This window comes from Myotis yumanensis, unplaced genomic scaffold (genome assembly GCF_028538775.1).
Source record: "Myotis yumanensis isolate MYYU_CA2020_CCGP unplaced genomic scaffold, mMyoYum1.0.hap1 SCAF_5, whole genome shotgun sequence".
Lineage (NCBI taxonomy): Eukaryota > Metazoa > Chordata > Mammalia > Chiroptera > Vespertilionidae > Myotis > Myotis yumanensis.
In genome coordinates, this window is record NW_027223756.1 from 35959689 (window position 1) to 35977748 (window position 18060).

At 38.7% G+C, this 18060-nt stretch overlaps 1 protein-coding gene across 7 annotated transcripts in view; it reads left to right on the forward strand.

Annotated features, from left to right (window-relative positions):
* Positions 1–18060, forward strand: part of RAPGEF6 (Rap guanine nucleotide exchange factor 6) — a 190318-nt gene that overhangs the window by 162949 nt on the left and 9309 nt on the right. For 6 of the 7 annotated variants that reach the window (XM_070415050.1, XM_070415052.1, XM_070415051.1 and 3 more), the window contains 4 exons: positions 3338–3558; positions 5954–6145; positions 8787–8921; positions 15856–16084. In XM_070415050.1, the coding sequence (XP_070271151.1) occupies positions 3338–3558; positions 5954–6145; positions 8787–8921; positions 15856–16084 (777 nt within the window). Of the gene's footprint in view, positions 1–3337; positions 3559–5953; positions 6146–8786; positions 8922–12655; positions 13152–15855; positions 16085–18060 lie in introns of those variants that run through there. The other variant, XM_070415056.1, reaches the window with a different exon arrangement.

Here is an 18060-nt window from a genome sequence, read left to right on the forward strand (position 1 = left end):
ATTAATGCACGCACATAAAAGAGCATGCGTCCTATTAACCCTGTCAGCCTACATTCCTGACAAATGCCGTTTGCTAACTAGGTGAAAGCAGTGATAGAACTAGCTTTTATTTTCTTTACTTTTTTATTATTGACGTTCCAAAAGTCCCTTTCTTTTGTTAATGATGATGATGATGATGATGATGATGATAGGAAATATTTGTTGTGTGCTTACTATTTGCCATACATTGTTCTAAGCACGTTATGTGAATTATTTAATCATTTAAACCATGCTATGAGATGAATACTGTTATTCCCATGGTACGGACAGGGAAGTTAAAGTTGTCCAAATTCTTACAACTCACTAGTGGTGGATCCAAACCTAGGTAATCTGGTTCCAGAGTCCACACCCTTTTCTTTTATTCAAATGTCATGTTTTATAAAAATAAATATGTAAGTATAAAAATGGATAAGAGATTTGGTTATAAAGGTTAAGTTTTGACATCAGTTTTCCAAAAAGAGACAGTCCTTATCCTAACTGTACTATAATATTGAGTTAGTAAGTAATTGAAATAGAAGATGACTTTAATTCCTCAGATCTTGTAATACCATGAAAGTTACAGCATTGATTGAATTTTATTTTAAATTTATCCTACTTTTAAAGATTCCCTTATCTCTCTTAAAACTGTAATAGAATCAGAAACTGCCACCTTTTGTTCAAGTAAGTTCAGATCTCTGCCTATATGTAGCTAGATAACTATTTAGAATAGAATTTTTAGGATCTAGTAAAACATCTTATATAGTCCTTTTGTTTTTTGATGAAGAAAGAGATGGTGGCCCTAACTGGTTTGGCTCAGTGGATAGAGCGTCAGCCTGTGGACTGAAGGGTCCCAGGTTCGATTACGGTCAAGGGCAAATGCCTGGGTTGCGGGCTCGATCCCCAGTAGGGGACATGCAGGAGGCAACCAATCAATGATTCTCTCTTATCATTGATGTTTCTCTTTCCTCTCTCTTCCTCTCTGAAATCAATAAAGATATATATTTTTAAAGAAAAAGAAAGAGATAGTGTTTGTAGATGAGAGGATTACATAAGAAGAATTTCATTAATTTAAGATTATAATGAATCATGAAGTTAGATGTTTTTATTACATGTTAGAAGAATTTTTGATAAGCCACTTACTTGAGTCCTGTCTTGTTTGTGGTCTTGTTTTCTGTTGAAGTTTGGTAAACTTGAATTTTCTTCTGCCTTTTCCTCCCTTCTTTGTGTGTTGCTCATGTGTTTTCTTCTGTATTATACATTTATGCATTGGTCTTTTCTGGTTCTTCTCACTGATAATAGATATTGAATTCTGGCATTACTGTTATGAAGAGGAGGACTTGGTCAGTATATCATAGTGGGAATTTGGGGTGTTTGAATGCTTTATGCACCACATTCACTGATGATTCAGCTTTACTATATGATGCAAGCAGACACTAGGTATTTACACCTTTGCATCAGAGCATTTTCTGTTTTGGAAGTAGAAGACATTTTGTTGTCAATTTATCACAGTGTTTTCATTTATTAGAAATGTATGTATGTTTGATTTGTTGTGTGTGTGTGTGTGTGTGTCAATGTCAACTAAAAGTATTAAATATTTGTGTTAAAATGTGCTTCTAAATTATGGGGCTTGATTTAACTGCATTTCTTTGAATCTAAGACATTAGTTGTTGGACATAATTATTTTAGGTACCATTAAACTTCTACTTGATAAAAGAGCTCTTATATAAACTTAAGTATGTATTTTTATCACATAGTCTTTTATATTCATAAAAAGGAATATAAGCAAATTAAATTGGTTAAGTCTTTCTAAAACTTCTTCATATTAAGAATATACATCTTCTAAATCACTTTTAGAGTTATTAGTTTCTGGATTTTTTCCCCCCACACAAAATTGCCATCAAATGTGTTAGTAATGCAACATTTTTTTAAATAAGTCATAAAAGAGGTAAAAGCTACTGCTCTTAAGCTGGCTTTGCAAATACAGCTAGTCTCCTTTTAATGCCTGCTTTGGGACTTGTCAGATTCACTACCTCCTTAAAATAATTTGGTTCCTGGGTTAATAGAGTAATTCACTAATGTCATTGGATTTTCCTCCAAACCATTCTGCAAGCTTTGAAGTTTTCTGCAAGTATAATCGGTCACACTATGTCACAGTTTCTGCCTAACCAATAGCAATTGAAAGTTGCCATCAAAATGTAAGATACACCCTATTTCAAAGGTCTTAAAATTCTGAAAGAAAAAATATATAACACATTTACAACTTTGTTTCACTTTACAATGAAAACACTAGTATTTTAGTGTCTATTTTAAACTTGTTATATGAATACTGAAGAACAAGTTATTATATAGTTGTGGTCTATGTATTTGGAATGTTTTTGTGTAAATATTAGGCTAATTTAGAAAACCCATAGATACCTTTGTTATTTTGGAATGGCAACTGTCTTTAAAATCAAATTCATCATAAAACCTCATGTTGGCTTGCCTTGTTAGAAAAGACAAATAGCATTGTGTTTCAAGTTTTCCTCTGGTTTTAGATTTAGTCATTGTACAAGGGCGTTGGTCAAAACAAGTAGAATTGGGTGAAACTAAAGCTAGTTTGAATTGTGGTTATTTCTGCCCAGCTTGCAGTTCCATCACATCAGATCCCCCAGTCCTAGACCCTCAGTCCTAGACCCACATATTGCCTAACCATATAATATGTGAGTGGAAGTATTGACTAGCTTTTACTTGCATTTCTGACTATATTGAATTGAGTATAAATCCTGTTATTTTTCTTACTGGTTATCTCTTTGAATTTTGGCCAAAATCTGGATACTTGTAAAATTGGTCAGCATGCCAAGAGTGGGCCTGCTGCAGACTGGTACAGTGATGGCCATACATGTCCAAAGCAGCACAGGCAAGCAAAGCTACTCTAGAAACTTGCATGCTAAAGAGCCCTGGTGCAGAGATCGGGCTGTGGATGGACTTGTCCTGACTCCGGCTCTTGCCATATATTCAGGGGAGGGGTGACCACCAGGATCAGAGGATGCTTTTACTCTTCACAGTTGTGCCATGGGTTACACAGGCACAAACACAAGTCTGATTAAATTCATTGCTAAGGGAAGAATTATTCTTTTGAATTCTGCACTTTGCCAAATCTTAAAACTTAGAAGATTGCCCTATATGCCATATTACTTCACATTAATGCTATCCATCTTTTAACTCATTTACATCAGCATGCAATAAATAGTATTAACAGAACAAAATCATTTTCATTTCAGCCTGCCATGTTTAATTCTCATCTTTACAGCCCCTTGTTGTGGTCTCCATATACTTACAGGTCATTGAGTCAAGGCAGTACAAACTCAAACATGTTAGATGTTCAGGGGGGTGCTCACAAAAAAAGAGCACGTCGTAGCTCTCTGCTTAACGCTAAGAAGCTATACGAGGACGCCCAGATGGCAAGGAAGGTGAAGCAGTATCTTTCCAGTCTGGATGTGGAGACAGATGAGGAGAAGTTCCAAATGATGTCACTGCAGTTGGAGCCTGCATATGGTACCTGTGAGTACAAGTTTTCTCTTATGTGCACTAATTGCACAATAAAATAAAAACTTACTTCTCTAGAGTTGTGCTGAAGTACCAAGAAAATTAACTTTCACTCACAAAAGATTACTGACTTAAGCCAAGCATCATGTTATCCTGTTAATCAGAGAATTCCATCCATTCCTGATTACCTTAGGGAAGAGATAGAGGGGTAAGTAGTTCATCTTTTAAAAGCCTTAAAAAGTCTTCTTGTAAAAACAGGAACATTATACTGAAGCCCGTCTGTTTCAGAACATTTTTACCTTCATCCCTAAATTCATAGTAAAAATAAATGAAATGTTTACCTTTTGAAAAATGTCATGGATGGTATTTACCAAATAGAAGATGCAATAAATTTAATTAAAACACAGTTAGAGATCATAGGTATATCATAGGTGTCAGTAAGTAAGGTAAAACAAGAAAAATCAGACACAGTCTGATACTGTTAATATATAAAATACATAATGGGCAAAAGAGAGCCTATTCTCAAAATTGAAAATTTTTTTTCAAGTACAAAACAATGCATGTGTGTCTGGGTCAAGGAAATCATGAGTTGTGAAAACAGAAATCAGAGATGATACAATATACTGTGTTTGTTGTAAACAAAATAGAAACACAGAAATAGAAATCTGAACGTTCCCCCTCCAATTTTCTGTCAACATTTATTACATTCTATTCTTCTTATTGGTATACACATACCCACACACACCATCCTATATAATAAAAGCCCAGCAACCATAACGGCAGAACGACCACTCGACCAGTCACTATGAGGTGCACTAGAGGCCTGGCGCACGAAATTGTGCGTGGGTATGGTCCCTAGGCCTAGCTTGCGATCAGGGCCATCTTCCCTAGCTGTCGGCAGCTGGCCCCACCCCCTGCCGCCACCCACTCCGGTTCGCCATCCGGCGATGGGAGCCTGACAGCCAGGGGAAGGACCCAGAGATCAGCCGTTCCCGTCTGCTCACCAGCCCTACCCCTGCCGCAGGTTGCTCTCTGTGTGGGCCGACCTGCAGGGCGGGAGCCTTAACCTGGTGCCGCCTGCACCCCCCACCACCTACCTCGGTTCCCCATTTGCCATCGGTTCCCCATTTGCCATCGGCGACTGTAGCCTACAGGCCAGAGGGAGAGACCAAGAGGTCAGCCTATTCCGCCTACTCGCCAGTCCCGCCCCCCACTGCCACCCACCCCAGTCCCCAGTTCACCATCAGCGATCAGAGCCTGCCGGCCGGGGAAAGATACCAAGAGGTGATCAGTACACCTCATAGTGACTGGTCGAGTGGTCGTTCTGGTCGTTCTGCCGTTATGGTTGCTGGGCTTTTATTATATAGGATGGTGTGTGTGGGTATGTGTATACCAATAAGAAGAATAGAATGTAATAAATGTTGACAGAAAATTGGAGGGGAAACGTTCAGATTTCTATTTCTGTGTTTCTAATGGAGGGAAATGGAAACCATCATAGGTTGACCCTAAGAGGGAAATGGAAACCATCATAGGTTGACCCTAAGATTGATAAATGGCATGGTATTTGACTTTTAAAACATAGGGTAACATTCAGTAAATGTTCTAAAATTAATATATTAAACATTTCTAATAGGAAAAGGAAAGGAGTATAATGGAAAGATCACCTATGAAGGATGAAGACATAGTTTGAGTCTCATTTATTACTATTTGAGCAAGGTGTTCTTCATTAAGCAAGGGTTTAGAGCAGTGGTTCTCAACCTTGGCTGCACATTAGAATCATCTGACAATCTTTTTAAAATCCTGATTTCTGGGCCTCATCCTCCGGAAATTCTGTTTCTTTATTATGGGGTGAGGCCACAACATTAGTAACAAAGAAACAGGATTTCCGGAGGATGAGGCCCAGAAATCAGGATTTAAAAAAGATTCCCAGGTGATTCTAATGCGCAGCCAAGGTTGAGAACCACTGGTTTATTGCTGTGATTCTTTCTACATCAAACCTATTAAAGCCGGCTTGGTGTGACCCCTGGGCTGCTGTCTGCATGGGCTTAGTGTCCTCCTCTGCTATTTGTTCAAAGAAACCTGAGACAGGATCTGTCCCACAACGAAATAAATACACACACACACACACACACACACACACACACACATACATACATACTATAGATAAGATTTTAAAGTGATGGTGGAGGTGGAGCTAATGAAGTTAATGGATTCAAAAAGTATTTAGGAAGTAAAATTAACTATAATTCTACAAAAATTTTAGAAATAATATACTTATGTGAAGTTATTTTTAGGAAAGTTAATCTATTTTTTGTGTTGAAAAGGTGGTTTTAAAGCAGCCATTTATTGTCAGTGGTAATAACCTTGCCTAAAAGTGCAGAATGATGTGTTTCTTACTCTCTTCTTTTAGTGACCAAGAATTTAACTGAAAAAAAATTAGCCAAATCATCAGAAATGTCTCCAGTGCCTCTGAGGTCAGCTGGCCAAACAGCTAAAGCCCATCTACATCAGCCCCACAGAGTAAGCCAGGTGCTTCAAGTGCCAGCTGTTAATTTGCACCCCACCAGGAAGAAGGGGCAATCAAGAGACCCTGTCACATTGAGTGAGTATTCACAATTAATATCACATTCATTTAATTAAAATTCCCAGGGGAGTTGGAATGAAAAATAATTACTAATGTAAGTGCTCAGGAAATCAGCTATAGTATTTTGTGTAATGTAATCATCATTCATGAATTTTAAAATGTTTCATTTTGCCTGTAGGTATTTGATGACAGCATACATATTTTAAATGCTAACATTGGGATTCCTATAATCATATCAACCAAAAACCTAACAGCAATACACTTGGGTACTACAGTCAAAGGTGCATTTAATCAATTACATAATGCAAATTAATGCAACCTATAAGAATGAAGCTGCTTATTCTAAAAGTGACTGTATGTTGATTTTTCATTAAAGACTACTTTTGAAAACCCTGGTTAGAAGACAAGAGCATGTAAAGTACATATAGTATAAGCCATACTTTTTTCCCCTCTGCTAAGCCATGTAGACATTATCAAAATTACTTTTATTTGTGGTTTTGACAATATCATTATTTTAGCTTTTATAGATGGGAAGCCCAATTAGATTTAGTTCCTAATATTATTACTTAGTCAATGCATTATACACAGGACATATTTAGTAGAACTTGTGAAATGTGAACTTAATTTGGTTTGGTTTTGCAATTCAAAGTTGAAAAGAAATGTGTCTACTTTTGCCAGATGATGACATAGACACACAAACAGATAACTTCAATAGAATGAGTTAGCTCTTATGCTAGGGGTCTGTACGGAACCTATAAAACAACAGAAGAGGGAGAGCTTTTAGGGCAGACAGAGGTAAGGTAGAGTTTCAAAGAAGGCTTTTTGGAGATAACACCTAAGCAGAGCTTAAAGGTTGATCAGGAAAGAGGTAATTAGGCAAAGATTCCAGAGAAGTTGCTTCAGGCAGAGGAAAACCTTGGTATCTCCAAGGAGCTAAGGCAGCTGCCTCTGGGTACTAAGCTGTAGGAAGAGTGTTGTGACAGTAATAATTAAAGCTGACACTTAGAGAGCACTTACTGAGGGTCACAGTTCTAAGCACTTTGCTAACTTTATATATTATATGCATTTAATCTTTATAAGAACACTATGATAGGAACTACTCTCACTCAACAGGGGAAGCCATAGAGGGTCTAAGTAACTTACACATTACCAGTAAATGTTGGGGCTGGGAGTTGAGCCCAGGCTAATTGGCTCAGAGTCCTTGCTTGTTAACCGCTGTGCTAAACAGCCACCAAGGATGAAGAGAAGTGAAGTCATAAGCATGCTGAAATTATAAAATGGCATGCTAAAAGGAAATTGCCAGTGGGCAGCTATTGAAGAGATTTGAGCAAGGGAAGGTCCAGTTCATGTTGGAGAACAAGAGTAGGGGGTGCAGTGAGACTGGAGATTGAGGCCTGAATGGAAAACTGGTGTAACAATTAACTGGAAGTTGCTCAGAGCCTGAACTAGTTTGGAGGATGTGAAAATGAAGAGAGAATTGGATGCAAAATTGAAGTTGATTTGTTTGTAGGAGTAAGAAATGGGATAGGTCTGGCTCTGGTTTCTTACTTAGATGTCATCACCTGAGATGCATTATTACAGGTACCAGGTAGTCCCCTTCCCTCTTGTTGTAATATGGCCATTATCTATATAATAAATGCATTTATATTAAAACTAGGGGCCTGGTGCACAAATTCGTGCATGGGTGGGGTTTGGCCTGCCCGCCCCAATCAGGGCCGATCGGGCTGGCAGGGGGGAGGGACTGCAGGCAGTTGGTGGACTGGCCCCGCCCCCTGGTCAAACTCTGATCCAGGGGACAATTTGCCTATTAGCCTTTTATTATATAGGATGGCATTATTAAGTAAAAGCAGTGTGAGTTTGCTGTAATTTGAATTGTTTCAGTGTTATAGGGCTGCTTGTTACTGCAGAATCCTTGTCAAGGTTGGGCTTAACTTTACTGGTTGAGTACAGTGTCAGTAGCTCTTTGACATTTCTTAGAGATGAATGCAAAAATGTGAATATAAGGAAACCATTGCTAAGTTTGATCTATACTAAACAGGACCAGCTGTTGGGACAAGAATAATGATAGAACTTTGCAGGAATGTTTCCAGTGGGCTCCATACTATTCTTCTATAAATTCATGATTCTTTCTGTTGTCTACTTCTCTCCTGTAGTGTGAATTTAGTGCTCTTGAAAAGGGCTGGACTGGCAGCCCTGCAGCCTCTTCTGTATTCCCACAGCACAGATGCACCACAGGTAGTCACAGTGCCAACATCCCTACACTGCTCCTGTCACATGCCTCGCCCTGACTTGGAGAGGCCACCTCTAGAGGGGAGGGAAGAGTTTGAATCCATGCCTTCTCTACTAAGACTTCCAACAAGTGTGTCAATTGTGGGGGTTGGGACTTAGACTGTGAAATCAATTTCCCTTATGTCACAAAACAAACAAAAAAGAACTATTATAATCTGGTCTGTGCTGAACTGGCTGAATTTGAACAAATAACCTAGAGGTGAGAATCTCTGTATTCCATTACCCAGTCATTTAGTCCCCGTTTGTCATTTACACATTTCAATTGAATACACTAGCCATTGTGCATCATGGCTTTAGTTATGTAGTAATTTAGGCAACTACCGACATTTTAATTGTGAAATGATGCTTATTTTGGGGGCTTTATTTTTAGGTACATGTTCACCTCAGAAAGTTTTAGGAACAACTGAAGAAATGAGTGGTAAGAAACATTCGGAAGACACTGTTTCCATGACATCGTCCTTACATTCCAGTCCTCCTGGATCTCCTCAAGGTTCCCCACGCAAAGGTAAGACAGGCAGAACAGATCAAGCTAGTTCTTACTTTATCAAACAATACCTTGTAATATATTTTGTTTTTCGATCTGTCTTAATAACAAAACATAAAGGAAAGCGTAACTTCTGTTTCTTTTTGAACTTTCATGTTTTGGATTGAATTGTTCATATACTTTCCAGGTATTAGGTAGGACTCCTGTAAGAATTCACAGTTGTTTTGTTGTGTGCAGATTCTTGATGCTGCTATTCAAATTTCCCATTATTTAAAATTTCTGTGGAGTATTTGAAAGTAGGAATTTCTACAAGAAATTGTTTTTAACCAACAACAAGAAACTGCTGGGACTGACCAGCAGACCCTGAATGACAGATGAATGACTACTCTGACACATGTTTCTGTGAAAGAGAGGGCTAAGGAGCTGTTTTTCTTTAGGAGCAAATAGCCCTGTTCGCCTGCCTCCTTAGGCTTTTACTCTAACAGCTTGAACTAAAATTAACCTCTAGCTCAGTGGTTCTCAACCTTCCTAATGCTGCGACCCTTTAATACAGTTCCTCATGTTGTGGTGACCCCCAACCATAACATTATTTTCATGGCTACTTCATAACTGTAATTTTGCTACTGTTATGAATCGTAATGTAAATATCTGATATGCAGGATGTATTTTCATTGTTACAAATTGAACATAATTAAAGCATAGTGATTAATCACAAAAACAATATGTAATTATATATGTGTTTTCCCATGGTCTTAGGTGACCCCTGTGAAAGGGTCGTTCGACCCCCAAAGGGGTCGCGACCCACAGGTTGAGAACCGCTGCTCTAGATACTATCAGCAGGGTAAGCATCCTTGAGAAAACACCTGCATCTGTAGTGTTTTTCAAACCAGGACATTTTGAAACCTAAACATAAACATAAAGATTCTAGTAAAACACCCGGGGGCTCAGACTTGTTTGGGGAAGTCTAGGCAGGATCCCCAGAGGCCTCTGACCTTTCAGAGAATCCTCCTGACAGACTTTCCAACCAAGTCCAATGTTTTCCCACAAGAAACAAATATTTAGGTTGATGCACTCCTTTCTTTAGTGATGGAGTATTACCTTTTTGTTAATCAGGATTTAAAATAACCAGTACCCTTATGGATTTTTATATCTATATTTATATAGGACCTCTTGAGGTAAAAAATCTAAAATCACTCTTGTTCATTTGCATGTTTTCGTAATTCAGACTAAGCTGCTCTTGACTCTCCTGGGCAGTGTGCCTGGAGACGTCATGATGTTAGCATGTAGCATTCTAAATGGTGTGCATATATTTTACATGGGCCCACCCACACCCTGTGTGTGCCCTGTGGAAAAAGGCTCCTTAGTCCTGGCATTGTCTTCACTGATGTAAAAGAATTACATCTTGAAATAATCATAGTACATGATCAGGGAAGACAAGCTTATGAATTCTAGCAGGAAGAAAAGTTTCCAGAGCTTTCTTCAGCTCCTGTGTCCTAAGATTCATCTCACTTTTAGAGGCCTTTTCTTATTTTTGCTTCCTCGGTGGCAGCAGTGTGGTACAGTGATATCAGACCTGATTTGGAACCTGATTCTGTCCCCTCCTATTGCTGTGTCACTACAAGCAAATGATTTATAAGGCCAGGTTTCCTATCTGTAAAATGGGGGGAAACCACCTATTTTAGGGAACTTATATGAGAATTAAATGAAATAACATATGTAAAGGCTGATACGTGGTAAGTGTTCAGAAAATTGGAGTGTCTCTTCTCTTTCCCTGTTTCTACCCCAGGGCAACATAGCTCCATAGGTGACCTGCCCTCTCCCCCGTTCACATAGCTGAGACTGGCCAGAATTTTCATTTGGATTTTACTAAGAAAAGCTTTGTAAAAATCAGATAAGACAGAGTATATATAAAAGGTGTATTAATAAAACACAAGTTTCTGATCCTGTTGTGTGTAACTCATACATGATTTTGTGAGGCTCACGGGTCTGCTTCATTGCTTTACTGCCTCAGTGGTCCTTTTAGGTTAGCGGAGTGAGACTGGGAGCAGGGCCAGTCACACAGATGGTCCAATGAACAGTGCCCGTACGCCTCCTTGAGAAAACACCTGCATCTGTAGTGTTTTTCAAACCAGGACATTTTGAAACCTAAACATAAACATAAAGATTCTAGTAAAACACCCGGGGGCTCAGACTTGTTTGGGGAAGTCTAGGCAGGGTCCCCAGAGGCCTCTGACCTTTCAGAGAACCTCCTGACAGACTTTCCAACCAAGTCCAAGTCCAGTGTCACACCCTCCACTGCTTCGGTGTTCAGAAGTCCTGCTAGAGACAGTTCTCTGACCAGTGTGACTTGTGGGAGAGGAATTTCCCTACTGCTGTTCCTCCCAACTGAAAATTCACTCTCACTACTGGAATAGAGTCTTTCCTCCATGTGTCTTCCCATGTGACCAACAAGCAGCCCTGATGCTTATTGTGAGCCTGTCATAGTCGTGTTGAGAATCCTTAAGAACCTGAAGAAATTTTTCTCTTAAACGATTCCCAATTGTTCTTACATATATTCCTTTAAAACCCCCATGGAGCCGTAGCCGGTTTGGCTCAGAGGATAGAGCGTCAGCCTGCGGACTGAAGGGTCCCGGGTTCGATTCCGGTCAAGGGCATGTGCCTTGGTTGCAGGCGCATCTCCAGTGGGGAGTGTGCAGGGGGCAGCTGATCGATGTTTCTCTCTCATTGATGTTTCTAACTCTCTATCTCCCTTCCTCTCTGTAAAAAATCAATAAAAAATATATATTTAAAAAAAAAAAAAAACCCATGGAATATTTATGTATATTTCCATAGACAGATTTTTGCCTGTAGTCTTGACTGAACAAAAACGCTATTAAACTAAACATACATTATTAGGATCACTTCCTAGTTCTTGCTAAACTTTGGAATTAGTTCTTTATTTTCTATCAATTAAGAAAATAAGCCTATCTTCATATTTTTAAAGAAGATTACACAAGTAAGCATTTTTTTTCTTTTTTTTTAATTGTATTTAAGTATAGTGGGTATATATATTATATTAGTTTCAGGTGTATGGTACAGTGACTCGATATTTGCATACCTTTCAATGTGATCAGCCTCCTAATTTTAGTAATCATCTGTTGCCAGGCAAACTTATCACAATATTATTGACTATATTCCCTTTCACCTATTCACCTATCCTCCCACCATAAACAAGTAGAAAGTGAGAAGTCGGGAGTCCTTAACCTTTATCTTCCCCAGTGTTTAAAGAAGGCAACCTTTCACCTTGGAGATATAATAGGGTCAGAAATTGTGCTTTGTAACATTTATTGTATATACTATTTCTATGCCCTATCTGATTTTGCTAAACTTTTTCTTAGTAGAATCTGACTGAATATTCTAGAGATAGTTACTTTTAAGAAAGACTTTTTTAAATATATTTGCTTATGATTTTACCAGCTTTGCTTACTTCCATTGCCAGCTTATTCTGATAAAGATAGTCCTTATCCTGTGTTCTGTCTTGTGATGACTGCTGTGTAATGCTATATAGTAGGCTCTCCGTGCACTAACTTATATGTGGCTAGATTTCAATTTTTCAGATATTATCGCGATGTTAGCTTTTTTTTTTTTTCTTTTCTTTTGGTGGTGGGGTGGGATGTTAGAATTTTTAATAGTGAACTGTTATATAAACCAGGCTAATTGTGATTAATTGGAAAGAATTAATTGACATGACAGGGTTTTTGCCTCTCTCCCTCCAGCTGGCAGTGTCATATCTGACCACAGCATCCTGCTGCCCCTCTCAGGGCCCACCTCATCCCCTCCCCGTGAGTCCAGCACCGAGATCAGTGGCCGCAGCTTCCCCGGCATAGGTGGGGTTTACTTGCAAAAGAAAATCCTTCAAATTACCAGGAGCACAGCCCAAAGGACAGACAGGACCAAGAAGGCCACTGAGGAGAATAGAGACAGGACAAGCTGTGAGAACACAGCCAGAAAAAGAATGACATCCCCGTTTAGAAGATTTAGGGAAAGAACTCTTTCAAGGGAGAGACTAGCCAACAGCAAAAAAGAGGACGCAGATCACAATCAAGCTACAGAAAGCTCTGAGAAAGTGAAGGATGTTGGAAGCAACATCAAAGATGAGAAAGGGAGTGACATCTTCAATTCCAATAGCCGAGGCAACAGTAACTCTTTAAACTGCTTCTATACGCGATTCAAGTCTAAAAGGAGGAAGACACTCTGAAGTTCCTTACTTAATTTTAGTGTTAAATTTGTTTTTATTTATTAATGTAAATGGAGTTTAAATTATTTGTCAAATATAACTTAGGCAAATAATTTAGTAAAATACTATTTATAAATATTTTATGTTAGTGTTACAGATCTTCTAACAACGAAGTCCTATTGAATTAAAGTGCCTTATTTTCACATGTTATATTATTAATGTTAGTAAACTTGATATTCTTATATTCTGAAATTGGCTTTATTTCCTACCAGAAGCAGCTGGGTCTGTGAGTAAAATAAATAGAGGAGGCTTTTTAGGAACCAGTATTTACTTTCACATCAAAACCCTAATAGCCTGGCCAATGTAGCTTAATGATTGAGCATCGACCCATGAACCAGAAGGTCACAGGTCATTTCCCGGTCAGGGCACATGCCTGGGTTTCAGGCTCAATCCCCAGTAGGGGGCGTGGAGGAAGCAGCCTATCAATGAAGTTCTTTCAATGATGTCTCTATCTCCCTTCCTCTCTCTCTAAAAATAAAAATAAAAAAACTTTTTTTAAAAAAAAATAAAACTCCCAATAACAATCTGATCAGACAGAACCTTTACCTCAGAGAATTTTATTGCTATCTTCTTCCTGCAACTACTCACAAGCTAAAGGAAAAGGAAGTGTTTGGGAGGCAACAAACTGCATCTTGTCCATATACACGTTTTTTGTCATCCACTTTTCATATATCTCTGATTAGAGGAGGAGGAAGAGGTGTTCTAACATAGCAGGATCAAGATCATCTGGGAAACCTATAAGAAAATATAGTTACTCTGTTCCACCACAGACCTCATAAATATGAATTGCTAGAAATGGGCCCAAGAATGTGTGGTTTAATAAGCTTTCCAGGTGATTGTTAAAATTGATTATATTTACAAAATACTGAATTAATTAACATAGGGATGACATTTTTAAAATAGTAAAGTCAGTTTATCCCCTAGGACAGTGGTCGGCAAACTCATTAGTCAACAGAGCCAAATATCAACAGTACAACGATGGAAATTTCTTTTGAGAGCCAAATTTTTTAAACTTGAAACTATATAGGTAGGTACATTGTTATTAACTTAATTAGGGTACTCCTAAGGCTTAGGAAGAGCCACACCCAAGGGGCCACATGTGGCTCGAGAGCTGCAGTTTGCCGACCACGGCCCTAGGATAAAAGAGAAATGATTGTTTTTTTCTTTTGAGAATTTTTAATTTAATTTAATTTTTTATTACAGTTTACATTCAATATTATTTTGTGTTAGTTTCAGGTGTACAGCATAGTGATTAGACAATCTCATACTTTACAAAGTGCTCCCCCTCCCAGATATTTCCTGTACCCAGCTGGCACCGTACATAATTATTACAATATTAGTGACTATGCTGTGACTATTTTGTGACTACAAATTTGTATCTATTAATATCTTCACCTTTTTCACCCAGCCCCCCCAATCCTCTTCCCATCTGGCAATCATCAGTCTGTTCTCTATATCTATGAATCTCATGTAATTTTGTTTAAATTTAATTTATTTATCACATCTTAAAAATTGACCAGTTAATTCCTGATGGGCACTGATAAATAGCAGTGATCCCAGATCAGAGAACTGGGGTAGGTATCGAGACTGACTTGTCTTGTGCCTGGCCCCATAAGCTAAATATAAATCACACATTTTCTGGGTCTTAATTTTTCTCTTTGAAATAGTCAATGAAACTGCTTAATATGGTTATTGTTCAACTCATTTTTAATGACTTGAGTTACATGTATGTGACAATAAAGCGTATATTTCTTGAGATTCCCAGGGATTGAACCAAAGGTTATACACCTATTGAACCACATTCTCTCAGTGAACAAGAGATCATTGTTTGCTTCTTTGAGGCCTGCTCCTTGCTGGGATTACTATAGCATTTTCTTTTATTTCTAGGCAAAAGAAGTTTGGTTACTTTTCTAACACTTAGGAAAACCAACTCTTACGTACATTTAACTATCAGGCTGCAGATTTGTTTTGGGATCCTTCCACCTCCATCTCCAGCCCTTTATTCCAAAGAATGTAAAAGAAAGCCTCTCTAGCTCTATCTGCTGTGCAGTAAGTCGTAAAACAATTTAAAACAGATACATGCTGTGTTTTTTCATAACACATTCTTATGTCAGTTCAACTGTTCAATATAACATTCTGCAAAGTTGGTGAAAAAAAGAAAACTAGGTATAAGATTAAATCTAAATCTAAAACCATTTTTTAAAAAAAGACTAAAACAATGGCTTTCAACCTGGGGCAAGACTTCTTAGGTGACATAAGCAGAATATTTGGGGTAAGTATATGTAGTTTGAAAAAGCAAAAATATTTCCCTTGAGTCCTAACTCCTCTCTCTCGCCCCTCCCTCAAGGTGGCATATAGACACTCAGGTCAGGCCATGAAATACTTATGTTAATCAAAGGCAGGGACATAGAGTTAAAAAGAAGTTGAGAACCTCTGGATGTCTACTGTTTAATGCTTTCTAACATACTTAATGCCTCTTGTTTTATTAAACGCTTGTAACTGTGAGAACCTGGGGCCGAGAGTTGGACTAGTTTCTCTGTAATAATGGACTTTTATTTTTTTATTGAAATGGTGTGGGTAGGTAAGTGAATGAACATGTAGGGGAATGTCCTCTCCCAACCATATTCCCCCGCCTGTTTTCTAGCTTCGTAGTTTGATCACTTGTCTTTTCTCATTCAGGTTACACACTTATACCATCAGCTAAATTGGACAACTTGTCTGACTCCAGCCATAGTGAGATTTCTTCACGGTCCAGCATTGTGAGCAATTGTTCTGTTGACTCCATGTCTGCAGCTCTGCAGGACGAACGGTGTTCCTCCCAGGTTGCGGCAGTCCCTGAATCCACCGGGCTGTTGGAAAGGACAGAGCACTCCTCAGGGACAGGAGCCCATAGTCAGCTTGGCCCCGGGTAAACATCCTCGCCTATATTTATATCACAAAACTTAAGCCAATGGCCACTGCATAATTCTCCAGAACTACCCCGTGGAGTGTTTGCAAGAGGATCCCTAAAAGAGTATGAAGGCCAAGCCTGTATTCTCTATACTGAATATGCAAATAAGTACTATTTTTAAATATGTATGGGTGCTCATTTCTTAAGTGTTACTGAATTCAAGTTAACTTTCTATCACATGCACGTTTTCAATCATTAAGAATGAAAAGTGAAGTTGTTTTGATATGGGGAGGTGGTTTTTGCATTCTGGCTCTCAGGTTAGAGATTGTTCAAAAAGATTGTGTAGTGGGAGGTACCTCCAGTGCGGTATACACTGTAGACAGGTTGGGGCAGTAGGGCGTCCTTGATCCTTATTCTCTGAAAGTATGATTTAAGGAGTAAGGATTATCAGCTACCAAAAGAGTTTAACTCAAATTTCTCATTGGAATCAAGCAAAATGGAAATTTTTGAGAAAGCTGATTCTAAATTGGTAAATATTGTTAGATCTGGTATACTTTAATATGAAAAATGTAAGCTGTAGTAAAGTATTATCATCATATTTGTAAAGGCTTTTAAACTATGATTTTCTAGGCCAGAGGTCAGTCTTTTATGAAACTTAGTAAATATTTTAGGCTTTGCAGGCCATAAAGTCTGTTGCAACTGCTCAACCTTGTTTGCCAGAACAGCCTTAGACAATATGTAAACAAATGGGCACGTTTTGTCCAATAAAATTTATTTACAGAAACTGGCAGAAGACTGGATTTGGCCATGGGCCCTAGTTTCCTGGCCCCTGCTTTATACTATACATCGGGGGTTCACAAACTTTTTTTTTTTTTTTTGGAAAGGGCTAGATAGTAAGTACATTAGGCTTTGCAGGCTGCATATAGTCTTCGTCTCAAATTCTTTAGAATATTTTGTTTTATTTAAACTCTTTAAAATGTAAAAACCATGCCTTGTTCCAGACCATACAAAATGAGGCTGTTGGCTGGATTTGGCCCATGAGCCTTAAATTGGGGTCCCCTGCTGTAAATAATAGAATTCATTTAGTAGTAGTTAGTTGGGAAAGTTGCTATTTACTTAGTGTTGTACTCAGCTGACCTCAGAGGAACACTGAAAAATAAGCTAACCTCAGAGGTGCATTCCTGTAGCTGGGAACTCTTATTTCTGCATGCATAGAAAGAATCTAGCATTATTTTGACCAAGAATGAAAATATATTCTTAATTTTATTCATTTTAGCCACATTTTTCATTCTCGTTTAAATTCAATTCAAGAAAAATTCTGAGGAAACCTTGCTAAGTGATTGTGTTTCTTCAGTGTATGTTTCTAAGCTAAGTATTAACATTAATGCCAATACAAATTCAGTGATGATTGATGATAGGGTCATTTTTTTCCACAAGGTTATTTTAGCATGAACTCTTATGATAGACTAGAGGCCCCATGCACAAATTTGTGCACCAGTGGGGTCCCTCAGCCTGGCATGCGGGATTGGGCCGAAACCGGCTCTCCAACATCCCCTGAGGGGTCCCGGATTGCAAGAGGGTGCAGGCCAGGCCTAGGGACCCCCACCGGTGCACGATTTGGGGCCAGGGAGGGACCGCAGGAGGGCTCCAGGGTATGTCCGGCCCCTCTCACTCAATCCCAATCGGCTGGACCCCAACAGCAAGGTAACCTACTGGTTGGAGCGTCTGTTCCCTGGTGGTCAGTACATGTCATAGCGACTGGTCGACCAGTCAACTGTCTGCCCCCTGGTGGTCAGTGCACAACACATCATAGCGAGCGGTTGAGCAGCCTTAGCACATCATTAGCATATTATGCTTTGACTGAACAGACGACCGGACACTTAGCATATTAGGCTTTTGTTATATAGGATGCTCTGTAGTCTCTTGGATGCATTTAATACTTGAAATGGACAGAAGAAAGGTTTTCCAATAAGCCAGTAAATTACTTTTAATCT